Source organism: Pangasianodon hypophthalmus, chromosome 21 (genome assembly GCF_027358585.1).
Source record: "Pangasianodon hypophthalmus isolate fPanHyp1 chromosome 21, fPanHyp1.pri, whole genome shotgun sequence".
In the NCBI taxonomy this organism is placed as follows: domain Eukaryota; kingdom Metazoa; phylum Chordata; class Actinopteri; order Siluriformes; family Pangasiidae; genus Pangasianodon; species Pangasianodon hypophthalmus.
Window position 1 is genome coordinate 2,164,680 of NC_069730.1, and position 21,320 is coordinate 2,185,999.

At 39.9% G+C, this 21,320-nt stretch overlaps 2 protein-coding genes across 4 annotated transcripts; one reads left to right on the top strand and one right to left on the bottom strand.

Annotated features, from left to right (window-relative positions):
* Positions 1 to 1,632: 1,632 nt before the first annotated feature.
* tmem68 (transmembrane protein 68) lies at positions 1,633 to 8,012 on the bottom strand. 2 transcript variants are annotated; one of them, XM_026941307.3, is made up of 7 exons: positions 7,861 to 8,012; positions 6,490 to 6,890; positions 5,757 to 5,924; positions 4,788 to 4,981; positions 4,628 to 4,688; positions 4,409 to 4,548; positions 1,633 to 3,595 (listed from the first exon to the last, which is right to left on the bottom strand). In XM_026941307.3, exons 2-7 carry the CDS (start codon positions 6,815 to 6,817, stop codon positions 3,491 to 3,493), a joined length of 996 nt encoding a protein of 331 aa, XP_026797108.1. In that variant the 5' UTR covers positions 6,818 to 6,890; positions 7,861 to 8,012; the 3' UTR covers positions 1,633 to 3,490. The 2 variants fall into 2 exon arrangements, with proteins under 2 accessions (XP_026797108.1, XP_053083641.1); XM_053227666.1 differs by lacking the exon at positions 7,861 to 8,012 and adding an exon at positions 7,488 to 7,773.
* Positions 8,013 to 8,703: 691 nt separating this feature from the next.
* Positions 8,704 to 20,814, top strand: tgs1 (trimethylguanosine synthase 1). Of its 2 annotated transcripts, XM_026941306.3 has the most exons (15): positions 8,704 to 8,814; positions 8,902 to 9,117; positions 10,255 to 10,319; positions 10,405 to 10,544; positions 10,682 to 11,074; positions 11,728 to 12,253; positions 12,600 to 12,726; positions 12,946 to 13,032; positions 13,119 to 13,272; positions 13,550 to 13,898; positions 14,176 to 14,352; positions 18,495 to 18,638; positions 18,746 to 18,962; positions 20,072 to 20,150; positions 20,528 to 20,814. In XM_026941306.3, exons 2-15 carry the CDS (start codon positions 9,008 to 9,010, stop codon positions 20,639 to 20,641), a joined length of 2,682 nt encoding a protein of 893 aa, XP_026797107.3. In that variant the 5' UTR covers positions 8,704 to 8,814; positions 8,902 to 9,007; the 3' UTR covers positions 20,642 to 20,814. The 2 variants fall into 2 exon arrangements, with proteins under 2 accessions (XP_026797107.3, XP_026797106.3); XM_026941305.3 differs by having other exon boundaries at positions 8,771 to 9,117.
* The last annotated feature ends 506 nt before the right edge of the window (positions 20,815 to 21,320 follow it).

Sequence of the window (21,320 nt, forward strand, 5' to 3'; positions counted from 1 at the left end):
GCTGTAAAAGTCTTTCTGTAGATTTTAGGTTTTATTAAGTATGCAAATTTACACATATTTAATTAGTTAACACCTCATTTGCATAAAAACTTTTTTTAAAAAAAAAGGATACTTATGACAGAGGTTATCTGTAATATGTATTGATTTAAAAATGACCCTGTTCACCTGTAGTACCTTGTGTAGATGAATAATAACCATTTCTTAAAACTTCTACATGAAACATAAAACTATAATGCGTCAAAAGGCTGAACCAATACCAGTCGAGACAAAGCTCAATTTACTGTGACTGAGGTGAACGTTAAGTTCATGACGGGTTTCATTCTTCTTAAAACTGGAGCGTGTGCTGGAAAATTACATTGTAATATGTCTGGAGGCGTTCAGTAATCAACTGCTTCGAATGTTTTTACTCCGTAATTGGCACATGCTGCTCTCATCAACTCAGCCAAGCAGCAGGTTTGAAAACACCAAGTACTTTAGACAGATTTGCTAAATATGAAACTTCTAGCAGGTTCTAGATTTTCAAATGAAAATACACACAATAATTTGGAGTTTGTTCCACACACTTGCCTAGTTAATAGAAAAATGGGTTCTCGAGGGGGTTTTAAAGGTTTACTGAATAATTAATCCTCGTAAAATGGTTCTATGTGGAATCCTTTATGATACGGAAACACTCTTTTGCAAGAAAGTTCTAAGAAAGGGTTCAAAGTGGAACCCGTTTAAGAGGCTACGAACCCTTGATTATCAAATAAAGCATTAAAGAACTGCTGAAGAACTTTTTAAAAAATAGTTCTAAGAAAGGTTAGTTAAATGTTAAACATCTGACAGGTTCTAGGTTTTAAGAAGAAAATAATTAGCCCTACTTTGTACTTTGTACCTCATACTTACCCAGTTGATAGAAAAAAATGTTTTTTGATGGTTCTTTAAGGAATAAACACTTAAAAGTTATTAGGTATTAAGAAGAAATTAACGCTCATTTGGAGTTACTGTACAGTTCATGTAAAAAAAGGGTTCTTCAAGTGTTTTTAAAGGGAAAATAAAGGGTTCTTAGCTTCCAAAAACGCTTTGTGCTAGGGAAACATGTAGGTAGGCTACTAAAAAGAAGCTTTAAGGGTTCTTCCAGAGACAACCAAGATAACCAAGTTAAAAATCAACCCAGAACTAGAATGAGCAGAAATCAAACTCCAGTCTGTCTCAGACACTTGAGATGAAACGTTTTTAAAACACACAATGATGTTTTATGTTTTGTCTGGTGCTCATGTAGAAAATCTTTGTTATATACATTACATATACATACTTACATCCTATTTTTATACATCAACGTTGCTGTAATTTATTCTCAACTCATCCAGAATGAGGCTTTCAAGATCAAATTTCTGAATATTAAATCCCAAAAAAAACCCACTGTAAGTTTGTACAATTCAGCAACTGAGGAAAAAAATACGGACATGTTTGAATTGGAGCTTGTGGCAGAAATTTCCAGTTAAAGCTTGTGTAAAATTCGAATACACCCAGAGGCGTTCAGTAATCAGCTGGTTTAAAAGGTCTGTAATTAGTAGGAGCTGATGAAAACAGCAGCACAGTCTGCTCTTGGTGTACAATGAGCACATGAATGAGCAATAACTGACCCAGACCTTATCAAAAAATAAGTTTTATTTTCAGCGTTTTTGATCTACAATTAATGCAACAGCGGACGGATCTGTACAGGGTCACACACTTCACGATGGTCATAAGGATGAGCTTCGCATCAACGCGTTCGTGCTCACACTCCCTCATCTGCGTAACGCATAACACGTTCGTTCATTAATAACAACATCACGGACAGACGGAAGGTTCAAGTATAACAAAAAGCATTCAGATGATGTACATATCATCGATATATGTATACTGAGTTGCCAGTTTATCAGATCCAACTACCATGTAGATGTATAATTACTGATTGGTCAGAAGGTGTTGATTAATTTTCTAGAACAGCAGCTCTGACAGTAGTGCAGCTGCAAATCACAGGTTCATATTAATGCGCTCGTTCTGTATCACAGATTCCATACTGACACGTGTGTATGTTGATACGTGAGGAGGTGTTTATTTAAAATTTATTGAAGGATTCTCCAGTGTCAGCACTTTGTAACAGTCAGAGGTAAAGCTGTAACTTTACGTTTTCTAAAATGCTGTGATTTTTAAAAAAAATCTTATTAACATCAAAATAGAGACAAAAGAGAGGCCGGTGAGGGAACGACTGTTTACGACTGCTATAACATAAGTGCTAAAAGGAACTTCTTTTGCCGACGTTCCATAACATTAAATGTAACTATAAACGGATAAAAAGTATAACATGTCCTTCTTTAATTAATGAAAAATTGTAATCATTGGCAAATCGCTGTGGTGTAAAAGGAATAAAACACTCCATGTCATGCTGTTATTGGAAAATAATAAACTTCTGGGCAGTAACAGTAACTCCCTTCATCACACCACCCCATGGTTGATTATTTTCCTGTAACAGCACGACATGACTGTTGAGTTACCTCATGTAAAAGGGTCAGTGATAATATCTAGAAGGTAGATAGGTCTGTTAAAAGTGGCAACTTGGTGTAAGTATGTATGTATTTTTCCTGTTAAGAAAATCATCACAAACACATTTTAAACACCTTTTAGAAGTTTGATGCAATAAAATCGCAGCTATAAAACCAACAATCATGATGCTTATTAGTCGTTGTGCTGGTCAAGTGTTCATATTCCAGGAATGTTGTGATTTCCCTCATTAATACAATAGCTCAAGCTGTACATTATTATTATTATGATGATTATTATTATTATTGTTAATCCCCAAGAGTGTAGCAGACCTGTGCCATCTTAAAACCACAAGCAAAGTCTAGAATAATCGGAAAGATACATATCCCATTCAGTCACGAATCACAGAGAATCACAGTACGTTTCATTAAAAAAGTAGTTTCCATTATTACGTCAATCATCACCTTTTTATGTAAGAAATACATTAATTTTAAAATCGCACCAGCTCTTAAAGCCATTTCATTATTTCTGACATCAAGTAACCAAAAGGCCTCGTTTGTTTTGGCAGTGGTCCTTCAAAAACGATCGAAGTGTGCAAATAAGTCACGGATTAAAAAAAAAAAAAAAAAACACACACACACACACACACACACACACACACACACACATAAGAAACACACGATGCACGGTCTTCCACTTCACGTGCACAGGAGACACAATACACACTAATAAGAGATATTCCTTTGTTTTTTTGTGACATTCGCCGACATTCACGTTTCCATGCCACAAATATCAGTAACATCAAAATATCACACACACAGATGATATATTAATTTGGTAACACTTCCAACACTTCCAGTTGTCTGATAAGTTATGCTGGGAATAAAAGTCATAGTGTTTTGTTTTTTAGCCTGAGAGAAAGCTGTGCTGTTCTTCTTCAGGCGTGCTGTGCAAGCGTTCGAGGAGCACCTGAAAGAAGTAAGCGCTATTCGTCTTTGGGGCGCATGTGGAATCGCTCCAGGAGCGCTCGCAGGATGCTGCCGGGTACCTTTTGGTGTCGGTGGATAAGCGCTTGAACTGCTGCCTGCACCTGAAGAAAGGAGCAGATTAGAGAAATGCTTATTAACTGAATATTTTATGAAGTTAGTGTTGCTTACTGAACCACTGTAAGACTTTTTTCACAATATGACTGACTGCACTGTGAGGCACTGATGAGGACTTACACCACTCCTCATACTAATGATCTTAGGTCATAGTGTTATGCTGGATAGATGGATGGATGGATGGCAGGCCAATGTGGATGGATGGATGGATGGACAGGTGGATGGATGGACAGGTGGATGGAGGAATGGTTGGTTGGGTTGAATGAATGGATGGATGGATGGACAGATGGAAGAGTAAGTGAATAGTTGGTTGGAGAGATGGATGGATAGATGTATTTGTCAATAATGAATGGACAGATGAATGTGTGGTTGGTTTGATGGATGGATGGTTGCGCAGATGATTGGTTGGTTAGACGGATGGATGGACAAACATACTGACAGATATTTTGGTTGGTATGATGGGTTGGATGGATAGATGGCTGATCCATCCTGGATAGATGTATGGTTGGATGGATGGATGGATGGATGGATGGATGTCTGGTAGGTTGAACATGGATGGATAGATGGGTTGCTGTTTGGATGGATTAACTGGATAGATGTTTTAATGGTTTTATGGTTTGATGGATGGATAGCTGTATGGCAGGTTGGACATATGAATGACTGGATGGACGAATAGATAGTTTGATGGTTGGATGGATGGATTAATGGACGATACTCTCAGTCTCTGTATAAGCCGGAGTGTAGTTGTGTCTCTCTTGGTCTCTGTGTGTATTTATTTATGACTTTCTCAGATGCCATACCTTTTCTGCTAACTCAGCCGCTGTGAGTTTGGGATCATAGGGAATAGGGTCGCCTAGGTAAGTGCGGAATTTGACCGGAAATCCTCCGTAGATAGGCGCGATTGGCAGACGAAACCTCTCATACACCCACCTAAAAAATCCTGAAGAGGAAATGTTTGTGATTAATCAGCAGGATGACTCATTGGGTAGATTTATAGAATGACCTTACGCAAGACTTACTCAAATTTCCCAGAGAGCGGAATCCCTCGCGGACGTTCTGAGTAAACATGGGAATGATTGGCTGAGGAGAGAGAAAAGAAGCAAACCAGTGGGACTTTAGTGTATCAGAAAATGCAGAAATGCAGTTTTAACTTTCTAGAACGTGTTTGTGATAACGTACCACTTTGGAATCGATGGCCACTTGTGCAAAGCCCTTGCGTTTGCCCCACAGCAGCGGGTACGTCTCGTCACTGAACAGAGCCTCCCGTACGCCTCCCGGAGAGATTCCCAGCAGATGGCCGCTGCGCAGAGCCTTCACACACTCCTCCTGCGGCCCATGGATCACACTGAACACCTCCAGCAGCAGCTTGAACCCTGACGGTAGTTAAAAAAAGCAAGACATGATCATATAGCTAGTAATAAATTATATAATAATGCCAGGGAGATCATGCTAACTGTGTTTATTAGCTGTCAGTACTAACTGTTAATTAACTGTCACTTTTCTTACATGCACCTTTTATCAATTATGTATAAATATTTATAAAATCTACCAGCAACTTAAAAGACTTTCTATATGTGGTCTGAGAGGATACGATGTTCAAATAAAACAGAAGCCGAGGCCATGGCGCCTTCGCTGCGTCTGTCAAGCACAGAGGCCACGCCTCCTTTAATGAGACCAACAGACACAGAGGCCACACTTCCTTCACAACAACTGACAGAGGCAACGCCTCCTTCATTAGGACTGACAGAGGCAACGCCTCCTTCATTAGGACTGACACAGGCCACAACTCCTTCACAACAACTGACACAGGCCACACCTCCTTCATTAGGACTGACAGAGGCCACACCTCCTTCATTAGGACTGACAGAGGCCACACCTCCTTCATTAGGACTGACAGAGGCCACGCCTCCTTCATTAGGACTGACACAGGCCACACCTCCTTCACAACAACTGACACAGGCCACACCTCCTTCACAACAACTGACACAGGCCACACCTCCTTCATTAGGACTGAGAGAGGCCACACCTCCTTCATTAGAATTGCCATGTCAGTCAAAGGTATCAAGTTTTGTGAAATTAGCCACAATTAATAAAATCATACTCATTGGAGCATATAAACGTTTCACCACTGACTGCTTGTGTGTTTACCTGGGATCTTGAACAGGAAGTGATCAGCCACCGAGTGACATGTGCGGCCTTTCTGAATGATCACTCTCGCCAGGAAGTAGTAGTAGTCGATAGGAATCGCTCCGTGATAGTAGACGATGAGGGCGGGGCCTTCTTCTGGAATCTTCTCTAAACCATGGATTTCATAACCTGATATGGGAAAAAAGGTTAATAATGTTATCCCCTTATTTGATGATATTCTTATTTTATTTCTATTTTTCATTTTTAAATTGTCTCTTGGTTTCATTTTACATTGTGCTACATTTGACAGGAAAGTAAAAAAAAAAGGCGGTTTGGGTTTAAAGGCGAGTGTTTGTGTTTATATGCAGTGGTCTAGATGCAACTGCAAAACCCCCTTCTCTGACGCTTTGACTCGAGAAACCGCTGAGCTGTGTACTACACACAGGTGTTTTGTATAATCTGAACACCAAGCCCAAAAAACTGACCTAAGCAGGTGCGTAACCCTAATCTGAATACTCATAACTTTCCCTCATTAATATTACTGTTACTTCTTCATTTCATTTGCATTTAATCTGAAAAAATGTTTGAATGTCTTATGAATAGATTTATTTTATATGTTCACTGTACATGTCTTATTGCTCAATTCTGATCTTTCTATATATTTTGACATTGATTTAATAATTATAGTGTCAATATTTTCTAACATCCAAACCCGACCCGTCCCTCACTGTTAGCCCCTCCGTGCTGTACACACCGTGCCATATGGCTCCATGGCCGTCCCACAGCGTGGCCAGCGTCTTCCTGGCGCCGTCCCACAGGTTATTAGAGTAGGCCTCTCTCAGCTGGTTCTTGCGTTTGTACACGTGCAGGAAGAGGATGGACAGGTAGAGCAGGACGACAATGACGAAGGGCAGAATGAAGACGATGGCCAGGGGCGTAAACACCCACAGCAGATACTCCAGGAAGCTGAGGTAGTCCTGAAGATTGCCCCAAGCCACCCAGTCCTCCCAGGCCAAGAGGAGACACGTGAGGACACCAGAAGATTCATCCCCAGACCAGCACGACTTATTCTGTCCAGACATGCTGCTGCTGCTGCTTCAGTCTGTCCCCCTGCCAGCAGACGGCCGGCTCGGGCTCCAACTCCAACACACACGCCTGAGGGAGATGACAGCAAATAAATTCATTATAGTGTAGTGTTCTCTGGCTTATTGTTTTCAAAACCATGTTCTTGAACCCCTACGGGAAGTAACCACACGTGACGACAGCATATAAGCCATACGTGATCAAGTGTAAAAAAGGATTTCCTATTTCCATGCTAAAACTGCATCTGATAAATAAAATCACATGTCCTTCATGTAGGCAAAAAAACAGATTGTGTGAGAAATCATGTGAGAAATGACTTATAAAGAAAACCATATGCAGTAAGTGTGATTTACATACTAAATACACATACTAAATACATTAATGTGAAAATAAACATGCAAGAATTGCATGTGAAAATAAATGAATAGCAAAAAAGAATAACATGAAAAACATCACGAGAAATTCATTGGGAAAAAGAATGAATTAATCATGACAAATGAAAATAAAAATCATTTTTAAAAAATTAATTATGAAAAAAATTATGAAAAACAATACACGTGAAAATTTTAAATGTTTAAACACCAGATGTGGAAATGTCACATGTGAGTTGAGTTCATGTGACTTTTCTGTAAACCTGAAAGAATTAAATTAGGAACACGGGTTACAAACCTTGTCCAGGAGGAATGAATTGCCAAGAATAAATAAACATTAATAAATCAAAATCAGAGCACTTATGATTCAGAATTGTCTTCTTTTTTTTTTTACACCAACTCTGACATGAAAGATCTTAAAATCGACACTGACATACAAAGAAATTACTATTTAAACCGTCGATTTTACTGAATATCGAAAATTACAAGGCTGAAAACAGTCACATGATGTGTGTAACACTGATAATAAACTCACACTGCTGTCATTATAACTCACACTGATACACTGACACTGAGTCCCGACGAGCTCTTACACACCGGGGCATTAAACACAAATTATATCATTAAACACACACAAACACATTAAACAGAAATGCTAATTAAATACTTACTCTTTTTTCGACAACACGCCCTCAACCTGCTTCTTCTCCACATCTAATTTAGATGCTGAAACCTCAATAAAAGTGATTTAACTGTCGGTTTTTGTTGTTGTTACTCTGTTTTCCTTCCGGGTTTACCCACCCGGCTTTCTTTACATGTGACACGAACAGGAAACGCCTCCGCCAACAACTTCCGCCGCCTCTCCAAACAGTGTCTTCAAAACAAAAGTCATCGGCTTTGTTCATCCTACATACATAGAGTTAGTAAACGCAAATGATTCAAATATTCAACTCACTGATTCTTTCAGGTTTAACAAAAATCCAATGTAGTTTCGTCTGTTATGGCAACCTTGCCTGGCCCATAAAGATTTTTATTTATTTAAATATATTTATTGTATATTAATTCATTATTGGTAGAATTATAAACACGAATAATTAATATACACAAGCTGGTTTATATGATATGCTACTAAACACATTTAAATTTTTTGATCTTATTTTTGTTCTTTATTTTATATTCTTTATTCTATTTTATTATTTAGTTAGTTAGTTACTTTTATTTATTAGTTAGTTAGTTAGTTACGATTATTTTCATCTATTTATTTATTATATCCAATTTTATTTGTTTGGTTGATGTTTAATTCTATGTTTAATGATTCTATGTCCAGTGTATTTAGTTAGTTAGTTAGTTTTGTTTGTTTATTCTTTAATCAATTAATCAATCAAGCTTGATGTCAGTGCTGAAATTTAACTCAGTCTGTGCAAGAAGAGTTTTTGTTGCTAGATCTACAAGCAGGAACCAAATCTTTCTTTTTCTTTTTTATTTATTTTTAAACGAATCTTTTCTTTTAAATCCGCTACAAAGATTCCTTTAATACCGCAGCTGCTCTGCTCTTCTGGAGTCTTTTAACTTGTCGTCTGTTTTCCCAGAATTCCTTGCTCGGTTTTGTCGCCGCTTCTGAACATGTGAGAGTCTGTAACACTTTGATTATTTCAGCTGTTTGTTTTCTTCTTACGCTATTTTGAGCTGTATTTGTAATATTTCTCCGCGAGGTGATGACGTCAGGCCGGCGTTAATGAAGAGTGTGTTCTGATTGGCTGCTCTGGAATCCGCTCATTAGGAAGCTCATCTCATTTTATCACTGGAGAGACTGACAGGATGATCAGTCATGTGAAGTGGCAGCCAGGTCCAGTAGCTGATATATTTTTTCATCAAGGTGCAGAAGAGGAAATGACGATCCACTGCTTTTGCTCCAGAGCTTTTGTGAAGTATGTAACTGACCTTAATGCAGTATTTCAGGATTTATTTCAAACCTCAAACTTCTGATGCATGAAAACCCATCTTTATATTTTACTGATACAAGAGCAGATTTACTGTCTGTCTGAGACACACAACACTGTCTGTCTCTCTGTCTCTCAGTGTACACTATATGGCTAAAAGTTTGTGCACCCCTGACCATCACACCCATATGCGCTTCTTCCCCAAACTGTTGCCACAAAGTCTGAAGCACACAATTATATAGAATGTCTCTGTGTGCTGTAGCATTACAATTTCCCTTCAGTGGAACTAAGAGGCCCAAACCTGTTCCAGCATGACAATGCCCCTGTGCACAAAGCGAGCTCCATGAAGACATGGTGTGTGAAGGTTGGAGTGGAAGAACTCGAGTGTCCTGCACAGAGCCCTGACCTCAACCCCACTGAACACCTTTGGGATGAACTGGAACACCGACTGAACCCCAGACCTCCTCGACATCCCAACATCAGCGCCTGACCTCACTAATGCTCTTGTAGCTGAATGAACACAAATCCCCACAGCCACGCTCCAACATCTAGTGGAAAGCTTCCCAGAAGAGTGGAGCTCATTATAACAGCAAACACGGGGGGAATAAATCTGGAATGAGATGTTCAATAAGCACATATGGGTGTGATGGTCAGGAGTACACAAACTTTTGGCCATATAGTATATCCAGGTGTGTGTGTGTGTGTGTGTGTGTGTGTGTGTGTGTGTGTGTGTGTGATATTTGTGTTTAATGTCATTGGTGTTATTAAGCAAATTTTTTGCTTGATGGTGATGATGTAGAAGATTTATTTACACGTATCATAGTTATTGGCAAATCATCTTGCTAGCCTATTTACAAATAAGTTTAAAAATATGAATGGTATTTTTCACATCACTTGTCTGTCCTTTTTTTGCAGAAAATTAAAATATATCTGACCAAATTATTAGAGTAATGGAGCTGCACATAATTTAGTGTAATTACTCTTTAAGATAAAATAGATGCTACACTGCTACTTATTATTATCATATTATTTTATGTGATATGGACAAAATGAAACTTTAATGAAAAGATGAGACCTCGATCCATTTTGTAGAAATGTTCGTCATCTGTACTTTTCCTGTTGCAGTGATCGAGAGCTGTATAGATCGGATATCAAGTCTCTGCTGAATCAGACCCACGACGGAGCGCGAGGTGCGTAAGCGCCAAGATTCGTGTTATTTTTACTGAATTAAGATGAATTAAGCTCTCAACCCTGTTTACTTTCTGTTGCATGCAGTCTATCAGGAGGATGAGGAAGATGAGGAGTCCAGCTGCTCTGAGGAAGAGGAGGACACGGTGCTGGATGAAGAAACCCTGCTCATGGTCAGTTTGGGGCTTCCCGTAGCCTTCGCCAGCTCCTCACTTCAGAGAAGTGCAGTACGTCTTCATCTGTATTCTTTTTTTAATAGAATTATGTGAATGAGGAAGAGTTTGGGTCTGTTTTACTGCCAAATCTTTTTATTGTCATTTGTGATATAATCGCAGTATTAATATTTTTCCTGTGCTCTGTGAAGAGCAAGAATGGATACAGAGGGAAGAAGAAGAGCAGCACTGAGCGCTGGGAGAACTCCGATTATTATAAAACCTCACAGCCGGAGCTGTTGATGGGCGAGGAGGAGGAAGAGGAAGAGCGAAAGGAGGAAGAGCGAAAGGAGGAAGAGCATGGGCAGAAAGAGCGAAAGGAGGAAGAGCATGGGCAGAAAGAGCGAAAGGAGGAAGAGCGTAAGGAGGAAGAGCGAAAGGAGGAAGAGCGTGAGCAGAAAGAGCGAAAGGAGGAAGAGCATGGGCAGAAAGAGCGAAAGGAGGAAGAGCATGGGCAGAAAGAGCGAAAGGAGGAAGAGTGTGAGGAAGAGGAGGTGAAGGCTGTTGTGGACGAGACTTGCACAGAGCCGGAGTCTCACACTGATGTAATTACACCCTGACATTAGAGTTAACATTAATCTGTCTGTCTGTCTATTATTCTGTCTGTTTATCTGACTAACTGATTATCTGTCTGACTGTCCGGCTCTTATTCTGTCTGTCTGTATGACAGACGGATCATCCAGCTGTCTAATCCCTCTTCTGTCTGTCTGTGAACCTGTCTGTCTGTCTAACTATTAGTCTGTCTGCCTATTTGTTTGTTAATCTGTCTGTCTGCCTATTAATCTGTCTGTCTTTTTGTCTGTTAATCTGTCTGTCTGTCTTTTCAATAATCTGTGTCTATTAATCTGTCTGTGAAAAGTTCAATACTACTTCTTTTTATTTGCTATATAAACATTGAAGATTAACACTGAAAAGCAGAATATTGAATAAAACAATTAAAAACGTGAGAATTTTAAAGATTGAGTACAAAATTCTGCCATTGAATAAACTGCCTGCAGTCAGAGCTTGTAACTGTTGTTTAAAAGGAAAACACAAAAAATGCGATAAAGAGATATCTCCTAAAGGTGTATTGTGACATAATTTATCATGAAATTCATATCATTGTATCACTCAGCCTTTCTTACTGCATTTAAATGAAATTGTGCCTCTGACTGTCTCATAATCCAGTGTATTAATTGGCTGTTATTTTATTTCCCAGCATGCCTGGCTGCAGTACTGGAATCTGCACGGAGAGAGCCTGCTGTGGGCGAGCTGGGTGGAGAAACACACAGAGTTCTCCACCGCGTCTCCTCCGGCTCCATGGGCGTGTCCTGAATGGAGGGAAAAGTGGGAGGAGCATGCTAATCAGATGTATGGATATTACTGGGAGCAGTTTAGCTACTGGGCTTCTCAGGGCTGGACTACAGACGAGACGATTAGCACTGCTGCTGCTCGAGACGAGGAACTGCATGCTGAGGAACACCATGAACAGCTGGATGTGATGGAACCGGAGAAAGATGGACACAAGTCTTCCACTTGCTGTTATCAGATGTCAGGAGAACCGGAGAGGTTTCCGGGCGAAAACCCAGCTGACATCACAGAGCTCGTTAGCAGTTTAAACTTGGACACAGAGAAATGCGAGCATGATGGTATTAATAAAATTTTGCACTGTAGTTATGCTAATGAGCCTCATGAAGGAGGAGACCGGAAAAGACCGGCTTCATCGGGCAGCACCGGCACGGAGAGTAAGTTCCACATATTAAAGGTGCAGTCTGAAATGTTTAAAAGTGTGTATAAACTGGTAACAATCATATAATAATCATAAAATTTCATTGCTATGCCATGGATCCGGGCCTCATTTTCATTTCATGCTTCAGCTCCGCCCCTTTTGCATTAAAGTCCACTCATGCATAAGGGGGCTTCAGTTTCTGTAGTCTCAGTGAAGGAGGCATGGCCTCTGTACCTGTCAGTCTCAGTGAAGGAGGCATGGCCTCTGTACCTGTCAGTCTCGGTGAAGGAGGTGTGGCCTCTGTACCTGTCAGTCCCAGTGATGTACAGATTTATACTGATTTAAAACGCTTTCTGTTCCAGAAAGCAATGAGAAACCGAAGTCCAGTACTCAGCCAAACAGAGCCAGCGAGCCAGCGAAGAGCAGCTCAAAGGAGGATGATAGTGATGAGGACGAGCCGCCAGAGAGAAAAGCAAAAACGAAAAGGAGGTAAACCATTGTTTATATGTATTTAGTGTGTAGTGTTTTTTTCAGCTTTACTCCTTTTTTCAGCTTTACTACTCTACTAAAGCCTAACCAAATGCATCCCCATACTTGTAGGTAATGAAAACAAGTTGTGTAACATATCCATTACTGATCACTTATATTTAACCATGTTAGCATTTTATTAGATTAGCTGTAAATTGGAGGTTGTGTTTTTTTCCCCAGTCATGAGCTAGACGTCGATGAACTCGCTCAGATGCCTGCTGACGAAGCGTGGGAGAGTCTGGGCCTCAAACGCGGCCATCAACACAAGTGAGAACCACACACCCTCTCACACCCGTGCACGCCCTTACACACTTGTGTGTTCAGAATTACATGGAGTATTTGTGCTGCTGCAGGTTTGTGAGTGTTTTAAAGTTCCGGAGAACGCAGGAGGGAACTCGGAGGAAGGCTAAGTGGAGACAGAAAGCCACCTGCAAAATCAACAAGCATGTGTTCTTTACTGAGGACGGAGAGATGGCAGAGCCCAAGATCAACAAAACTCTCCAAAAAGTAAGACGCAGAAAGTAATTTCTGTTACACATACACAGACACGCATCAAGAAAGTATAGTAATGAAGCTCGGCTCAGCTTCCAGGTAAGTATTAATTAAAACAAAGCGTATGCTTTGAGAAGTGGAAGACTGACAGACCACACCTCTTCATGGGGACTGAGAGGGAAAGAGGCCACGCCTCCTCAGTGACTGATGGGCAAAAAGGCTACGCCTCCTCAGTGACTGACAGGCACTTCATAACTTCATTGCATATTTTTACTTACCTTATTCATTCTAGGTGCAGAATTTCCTCCAGACGGTCCAAGCTGGGAATGACTCGGAGAAGACAGCAGCATCAGTGCTGGATGGAACGGGAGAAGGACACGGCGCTCCAAATCCACAGGAATGTAAGGAAGAAAAGGTGGAGGAGTTTAGGGAGACTACTCAGCTTGGACAGCATGGAGAAGGTGAAGAACAATTCAGCAAGCAGCAGGTCATAACCGAGCTGGAACCAGAACCACTAACGGAACCAGAGCAGGAAACACATGTTCCTTCAGACAGTAAGGAGCAGGAACTCGGAAGGGAACTTGTGCCTCTGGACATCCCAGACTTCCTCATTCCTGATGCTCCAGAAGATGAAAATGGAGGTCAGCATGCACCACATTTGATTAGCCGGTGTGGGAATGGGGGCATGTCATTAGACTTCAAGTAGGAAAAAAAAGAAGTCATTACCATTCATGTATACAGATGTCCTTTTACGTATTTTGCTTGGTAACCTGACAGGATTTCTGCGAAGATTTTTACCAGATTTTTGAGTTTTATGTGAATAAATGTTTATAATGTTAACTGACCGCTAGTCTATGACTGAAATATTTTAAAATAATATAGACACTTAATTTGCTTAAATGCATTTATATTTTTCAGCCAAGAACCAGAAGTCTTCAAAGAAGAAGAAAAAGAAGAAGGCTAGAAGGTGGAGGAGGCGGGAAGTGGAAGTGGACGTGCCTCCTGAGATCGCAGCTGAGCCGGAGTTGGCCAAGTACTGGGCTCAGCGTTATCGCCTGTTCTCTCGTTTCGATGAGGGCGTTAAACTGGATCACGGTCAGTCAGAGCAAAGTTTAGTAATGCATTGCACTTTTATGATTAACATACTTTTACATTTTTATTTTCCATTAAATAGCATTATGCATTTTGGAATAGGTGCTTATTAGGGGGCCAAGCACCAAGGGTTAATTTTGATATCAGAGGTTATCAGATGTGTATCGACAGTTGCTTTATTTAAGGCTTCTGTTTAAATTTCTCCACCGGAGGAATTAGCTCCACCCCCTTCAGGATAGAGCGGCTCAGCTTCACCCCTTTTACCTAGCACACGGATGGGGTTAGTTGGTGGAAACGGAACTCATGATTTTAATTGCATTTCGGCTTGCAGCCAGCAGAGGGCTCTAAAATAACCACATTATTCGTTAAAAGACTTGTTTTATAGAAATGTTTTTTTATTTATTGAGCTGTAACCTTTCTGGATTAAAGTTCTCCGTCATTACTCTGCTGTTACACAAAAGTCTTGCAGAAGTTCACAGTTCAAAAAAAAAATGATATCTAGTTCATATTATTATATATTTGTTCAGGCCCCAACATCCCCTGGCAATAAAGTTTCACTAATAAAGTTTAACTTTTTTTTTTCTTTTATCACCTCAGTGCCTGCAACTTTGTTGTATTTGTATGTCCAAAACTATTTAAAATACAGTTACACTGAAAAAAAATCCAATTGTGGATAATATTCTGATAGAAAATATTCCCAGTTTGGTATTTGATCCTGCCCATGTAGCTAGATACAATACTCGCATTTCTCTCCAAATGACATATCTTTAAGCTCTAAATCTTTTTTTTTTTTTTAAATGAAACTAGTAATTTGACATCACACCTCTGGGGTTGGGGGTTTGAATCCCGCCTCCTCTGGAGTTTACATGTTCTTCCTGTGCTTCAGGGGTTTCCAGTTTCCGAAGACATGCGCTGTAGGCTGATTGGCATTTCCAAATTGTCCATAGTGTGTGAATGTGTGTGTGATTGCGCCCTGCGATGGGTTGGCACCGCGTCCAGGGTGTCCTCTGCCTTGTGCTCCAGGCTCCCTGCGACCCTGTGTAGGATAAGCGGTAAGATGAAAATGAATGGATGGATGGAATTTGACATCTATACTGTCAGCCTCATTCGTACTCCACAACTCATCCCTGGTTCTTGGCCCCCTGTTATTGCTGCTTGCTGCTCTGTTTTACTCCTGTATCCCAGATGTTAATCAATTTTTTATTATGAATGAAAACTCGGTTAACATATTCACCCAAGCTAGCTGAGATAAATTTATTTAAGAAGTCGTTCACGCTTTTGGAGAGTTGTTTTAGGCCATTGACTGGATGTGGATTCATTTTCGGTCTGATGAGTGAGACTGCAGTGGAGGTTAAATACTGTGTCAGTGTTAGATACTGCTGAATAAAGATGAAAAAAGAGAGAGATTAAAATAATGAATCTGTGACAGTCTAGTATATCGGAACTGTCATAAGAGTAATGGGGGTCTGACTTTATAGATTTTAGCAAAAGAGCCCATTTTTAAGGAATTACCAGTGTGGAACCAGCGTGCAGAAAGCATAGTGACAGGTGTGTGTGTGTGTGTGTGTGTGTGTGTGTGTGTGTGAGAGAGAGAGAGAGAGAGAGAGAGAGAGAAAGGGTGTGTGGTATGGCCAGGAGTGCATCGCCTGATGAACTGCTTGTGTCTGCAGGGAGAAGTGCTGACGTTACTCAAAAAGCCCTTCACGCCTCCTGCATCAGAGCAGAGAAAGAGATTTTGACAGAAAGAGAGAGATTTGGAGGCAGAGAAAGAGATTGAGCAATTTTAAATGGTATGAGAAAGGGGGAAAGTGATATTCGGCATTTCAGAGAGGAGGAAAAGATGACAAGAATAAAAAAAGGGAGACTGGTAATAAAAAAAGTGATTACTGGCATATATTGTTATGTCAGGTGTGTAGGCCACACCTCCTTCACTGGGACTGACAGATATATAGGCCACGCCTCCTTCACTGTGACTGAGACACAGAGGCTATCTCATTATTTTGGATTTATACAGGTGCCACTGACTCCTTTTACCCAATACACACTATTTTATTTATTCATTTTTTTCTAATTAAATTCTCTTTGAATGCTGTTTATTTCTGCATTGTAATTGATATTAATCAGAGCAAAATTTGATTAGCTTCAATGAATTGAGCTGTTCCATTCTGAGCAATGTTTAACAACCAGTCACGTTTATCAGATTGTATTTGTACAAGAGCCTGTTTCTCCAAAGCTCTGTGACTAACATGTTATTACAAGTTTCTCAGAGCTCAGATCATCAGGCACCCACTGAGCATTTGAAATCAGACGTCAGAGCTTTTATCTTCTCTTCTTATTGAAGATTGTGTGTAAAAGCACAATTGATCAGAGTTTCTCTTTAGAATCACAGGAAATTCCTGGGGATGGACATGACGTACATCTGTGACGTTTGCGTAGTGAATTAATAATGATGCAAACTTTCAGGTGAGAGTAAGCCATTGAGGCCTCCTGCAGAAAAGAAACATTCGTATTGTTCCATTGGATCTTGAGAAGATCCCACTGAAGTGTCAGTCACATGCTCCACCAGGTTTTTTTTGAGTAGCCATTTTGGAAGTCAGTAGCGTTTTTAGGCTCGACTGCACCAACAATGATTAAACAGATAAGAGATAACACTTAATTTTAAACACAACCTAACAAATCAGTTATTAAAATACGAATCTGTGATTTTAAGACCTTTTGACATAGGATTAAGTCATGTTATCAGTCATGATGGATTAATACATTAATTAACAAAAATTAAACCTTCCTTTACTGGGACTGATGAGCACAGAAGCCGCACCTTCTTTCCTGAGACTAGCAAGCACAGAGGCCCCGCCTTCTTTACTGTAGCGACAAGCACAGAGGCCCCGCCTTCTTTACTGTAGCGACAAGCACAGAGGCCCCGCCTTCTTTACTGTAGCGACAAGCACAGAGGCCCCGCCTTCTTTACTGTAGCGACAAGCAAGCACAGAGGCCCCGCCTTCTTTATTGTAGCGACAAGCACAGAGGCCCCGCCTTCTTTACTGTAGCGACAAGCACAGAGGCCCCGCCTTCTTTATTGTAGCGACAAACACAGAGGCCCCGCCTTCTTTACTGTAGCGACAAGTACAGAGGCCCCGCCTTCTTTACTGTAGCGACAAGCACAGAGACCCCGCCTTCTTTACTGTAGCGACAAGCACAGAGGTCCCGCCTTCTTTACTGTAGCGACAAACACAGAGGCCCCGCCTTCTTTACTGTAGCGACAAACACAGAGGCCCCGCCTTCTTTACTGTAGCGACAAGCGCAGAGGCCCCACCTTCTTTACTGTAGCGACAAGCGCAGAGGCCCCGCCTTCTTTACTGAGACTAGCACGCCCAGAGGCCATGCCTTACTGTACTTCACTGTACTGACTTGCACATAGAAGGGAAAAGAATTGCATAGCACCAAAGGAAATATATTTATGAAGTTAATAATATAATAAATATGAATACTTGAGGAAACTGGTAATGAAATAATATAGTAAGAAATATAATAAATAATAATTCCAAGGATGTTTTGTTGATGTGCTTTGAAAAAGCCTATATGGCGCCACCGTGTGTTTAGGGCACAAGACGTAAACAGGAAGTTGTGTCAGAGACCGCTGGCTCGCTGCAGGTGTTTTATTCTCAAAGGACTGAGAAAGACAAGAGGCGGAAAAATCGGAGATGTCTGGTGGAACCTAAAACAGATGGTGTTGATGTGCATAGAGAAGCAGGAGGACACAGTCTGTTAAACTTTCCATCACGTCACAGCTTCGTGAGAATCTAGGTCTGAGAGGCTAGAATTCATCACGGAAACATGAAGCAAATTTGTACTTAAACTTCTATTGAGTTTGGTGATTTAATAGTCAAGATTGACTGTTGGGCTTTAAAACGAGGTCCTGATTGACAGCTTGTCAATCCATTCAGCAGTTCACTGCCTCGTAGTGGTGAAACCATGCAGTCACCCCAAGTCAGAAATGGGAAATAATCTATAGTAATATTAGTATTAGTATTTATCTTTTGCTTTGATGTAGTAAATATTCTCACTCACGTGACTGTAGTTTAATAGTTTCAGTTTGACTAAGCAGATCAGATTCAGCTCTGGAAATGTGTGTGGTTTCTCCCCAGAGGGCTGGTTTTCTGTCACGCCTGAGAAGATAGCCGAGCATATTGCTCAGAGAGTGCAGGTTGCATCCCAGACGCTGGTCATCGTCGATGCCTTCTGTGGAGTGGGAGGAAACGCCATTCAGTTTGCCCTCACTGGAAACATGGGTACAGCAGTTTTCCACACAATGCACAATATACCAGGTCATGACAAATCCAGCACTTTTGAGATGTAGAGTTTAATTTGTTCATCTTTGTGTTTTGACGTCACTCAGTGATCGCCATCGATATCGACCCGGTGCGATTAGCACTCGCACAGCACAACGCTGCAGTGTATGGAGTTAGTGAAAGGATCGACTTCATCCAGGCGGATTTTCTGCAGGTGGCGCCGCAGCTCCGGGCTGACGTAGTCTTCCTCGGCCCACCATGGGGGGGACCCAAGTATCTCCACGCTGACGTCTTCAACATCAAGACCATGATGAGCCTTGATGGATATCCTTTACTTAAAACCAGTCACTATGGTTACGTTTTTATACCACAATAACTGATTAGTGTTTTATTATTATTATTATTATTATTATTATTATTATTATTATTGTCAAGAGCATTAGCACACTATTATATTTTTTTGCTCATAATTCCAGCTAGCTTCTCAGGCGGCCATTTCTTTAATACTGTGCATATTATATGTAACTATTTGTGCCACATCACTGTTTGATTCTCGATGCTGATTGGTCAGAAGGTGTTGATTCATTTCCTTGATTTGATAGACTTCAAAGCACTATTGTAAGTCGCTCTGGATAAGGGCGTCTGCCAAATGCCATAAATGTAAATGTAAATGTAAATTTCCTGTAACAGCACTATGGCAATATTCCTATGGTGCAGCTGCAAATTACAGGATTATGTTGATGTGCTGGTTCTAATACATTATTGTTTCTATAGTAACAGCTCATTCACAGGGACTTCACATAAGCAGATTTTTTAAAATAATAATAATAAAAGATGTGTATTTGTTTATTTGGTGAAGTTTTTATGGAAGGAGTCTCCAGTGTCAGCGCTTTGTAACAGTCAGAGGTGAAGTTGTAACTTTAAGTTTTCCGACATTTTAAGGACAGAGGATTTTGCGCTTTGAAGTTTCTCAGTAAGCTGTGTTTTCTTGTTTTTTTTTTTTTGTTGTTTTTGTTTTTTGTCTTATTAACTTCGAGAGAGGGAAAAAAAGAGAGTCCAGTGAGGGAATGACTGTTTATAGCTGCTATAACGTAAGTGAGAACAGGAGCGGACTTGTTTTTTCATTAAATCTAAATATAAACAGATATGTCATTCTTTAATAAATAAAACCATTGTCACAGTTGGGACATGACTTTGGTATAAGAGGAATAAAACACTTCAGGATGTGCTGTTATAGCAAAATAGCAATAGCTCCCCGTCACTGATAATTTTCAGCAGCACACCCCAATTATAGTGTAGTAGCTTCCTGGGATTGAACAGAATTTTTAAAATCAGACTGATTTTTGTTGAGATCGTGGTAAGCCACTTGGTCATTGTGTGTTGTTTGATCAGTACAGTGTGTATAATGCTGAAATTCCTTAACCAGCTCATACATTTGAAGTTTTCAGGCTGGCCAAGATGATTTCAGAAAACATTGTGTATTTTCTCCCAAGGAATGCTGATATGGAGCAGGTGAGACCTCGATCATATTCATAGAGAGAGAGACAAATATAAGATCAATTCTTAATCATGTATCATATCAAAACAGCTGTAAATCATGTTGTTTTGAACTTTTGGTTGCTTTAAATTTATACAATCTTTTTTCATACATCCAATTATTGATCCCACGTAAAGTTTTCGAATAGATAAACATGCAAATTGCAAGTGAAATCTGATGTTCCCACTTTATCATATTTTGTGTCATCTTTCGCCTGAGCAGCAGAAGCCACTCTGGCTATTTGCAGTTTAATATTTAATCTGTGAGTTGTGTCCTAATGTGCCTCAGTGAACACTCACAGCTCCAGATGATTAGACTTAATTAAAATATTTTTCTCTTTCACTCTCTGTAGATTGCGTCTCTCGCTGGCCCTGGTGGGAAAGTGGAAGTGGAGCAGAACTTCCTGAATAACAAACTGAAAACCATAACTGCATATTTTGGTAATTTAATCAAGTCAGATTCATAGTTGAACTTTTTAATGTCCTCCAAATCTGACTTTTGTGTAACAGTGTATATACTGTCTTTATTTATTTAGTTTTATTGCCTAATTACTGTTTTAGGATGAATCATTTCTTTTACAGATGATACCTAATGTCTTTGTACATCTGTATGTTTTTCTATTAAAGATCATCAAGTGTGTGGTGTGTCCTATTAGCATCTTTACTATGAAAAATTCATGTTTTTTCAGCAGTCATACATCTGCGTATTTGCTTCCAACTTTCCTATTTCCAAAGTTGATCAAAATTAAACACCATATAACCCTGCAGCAGGAGTGTGTGAGTGTGAGGAAATCGGCTAAAATATTGTTCAACCTTTACAGCACAATAGCACAATGGCAACCATTGTTTCAAATATTTTATTTATATCTTCTTCTGAGTAAATTTGGCTAAAAATAACAGCACAGCGGTCCAAGTGGCACAGCCAAAGCAACGTGTGTTTTTATTTTCAAAGTAAGTATTTGTTCATATTTTAATTTTTCTATTTCATATACATAAACACATTTGTTCTCGTGTTTTATGAATGCTTTAAAAATGCAACTTTTTAATCACACTAACGTTATCAAAATTACAATAAAATTTTTGTGGTTGCAGTTTTGCATTTTTTTTTTTTAAATAAAATCCACCCAAAACAAATAAAACAATAGA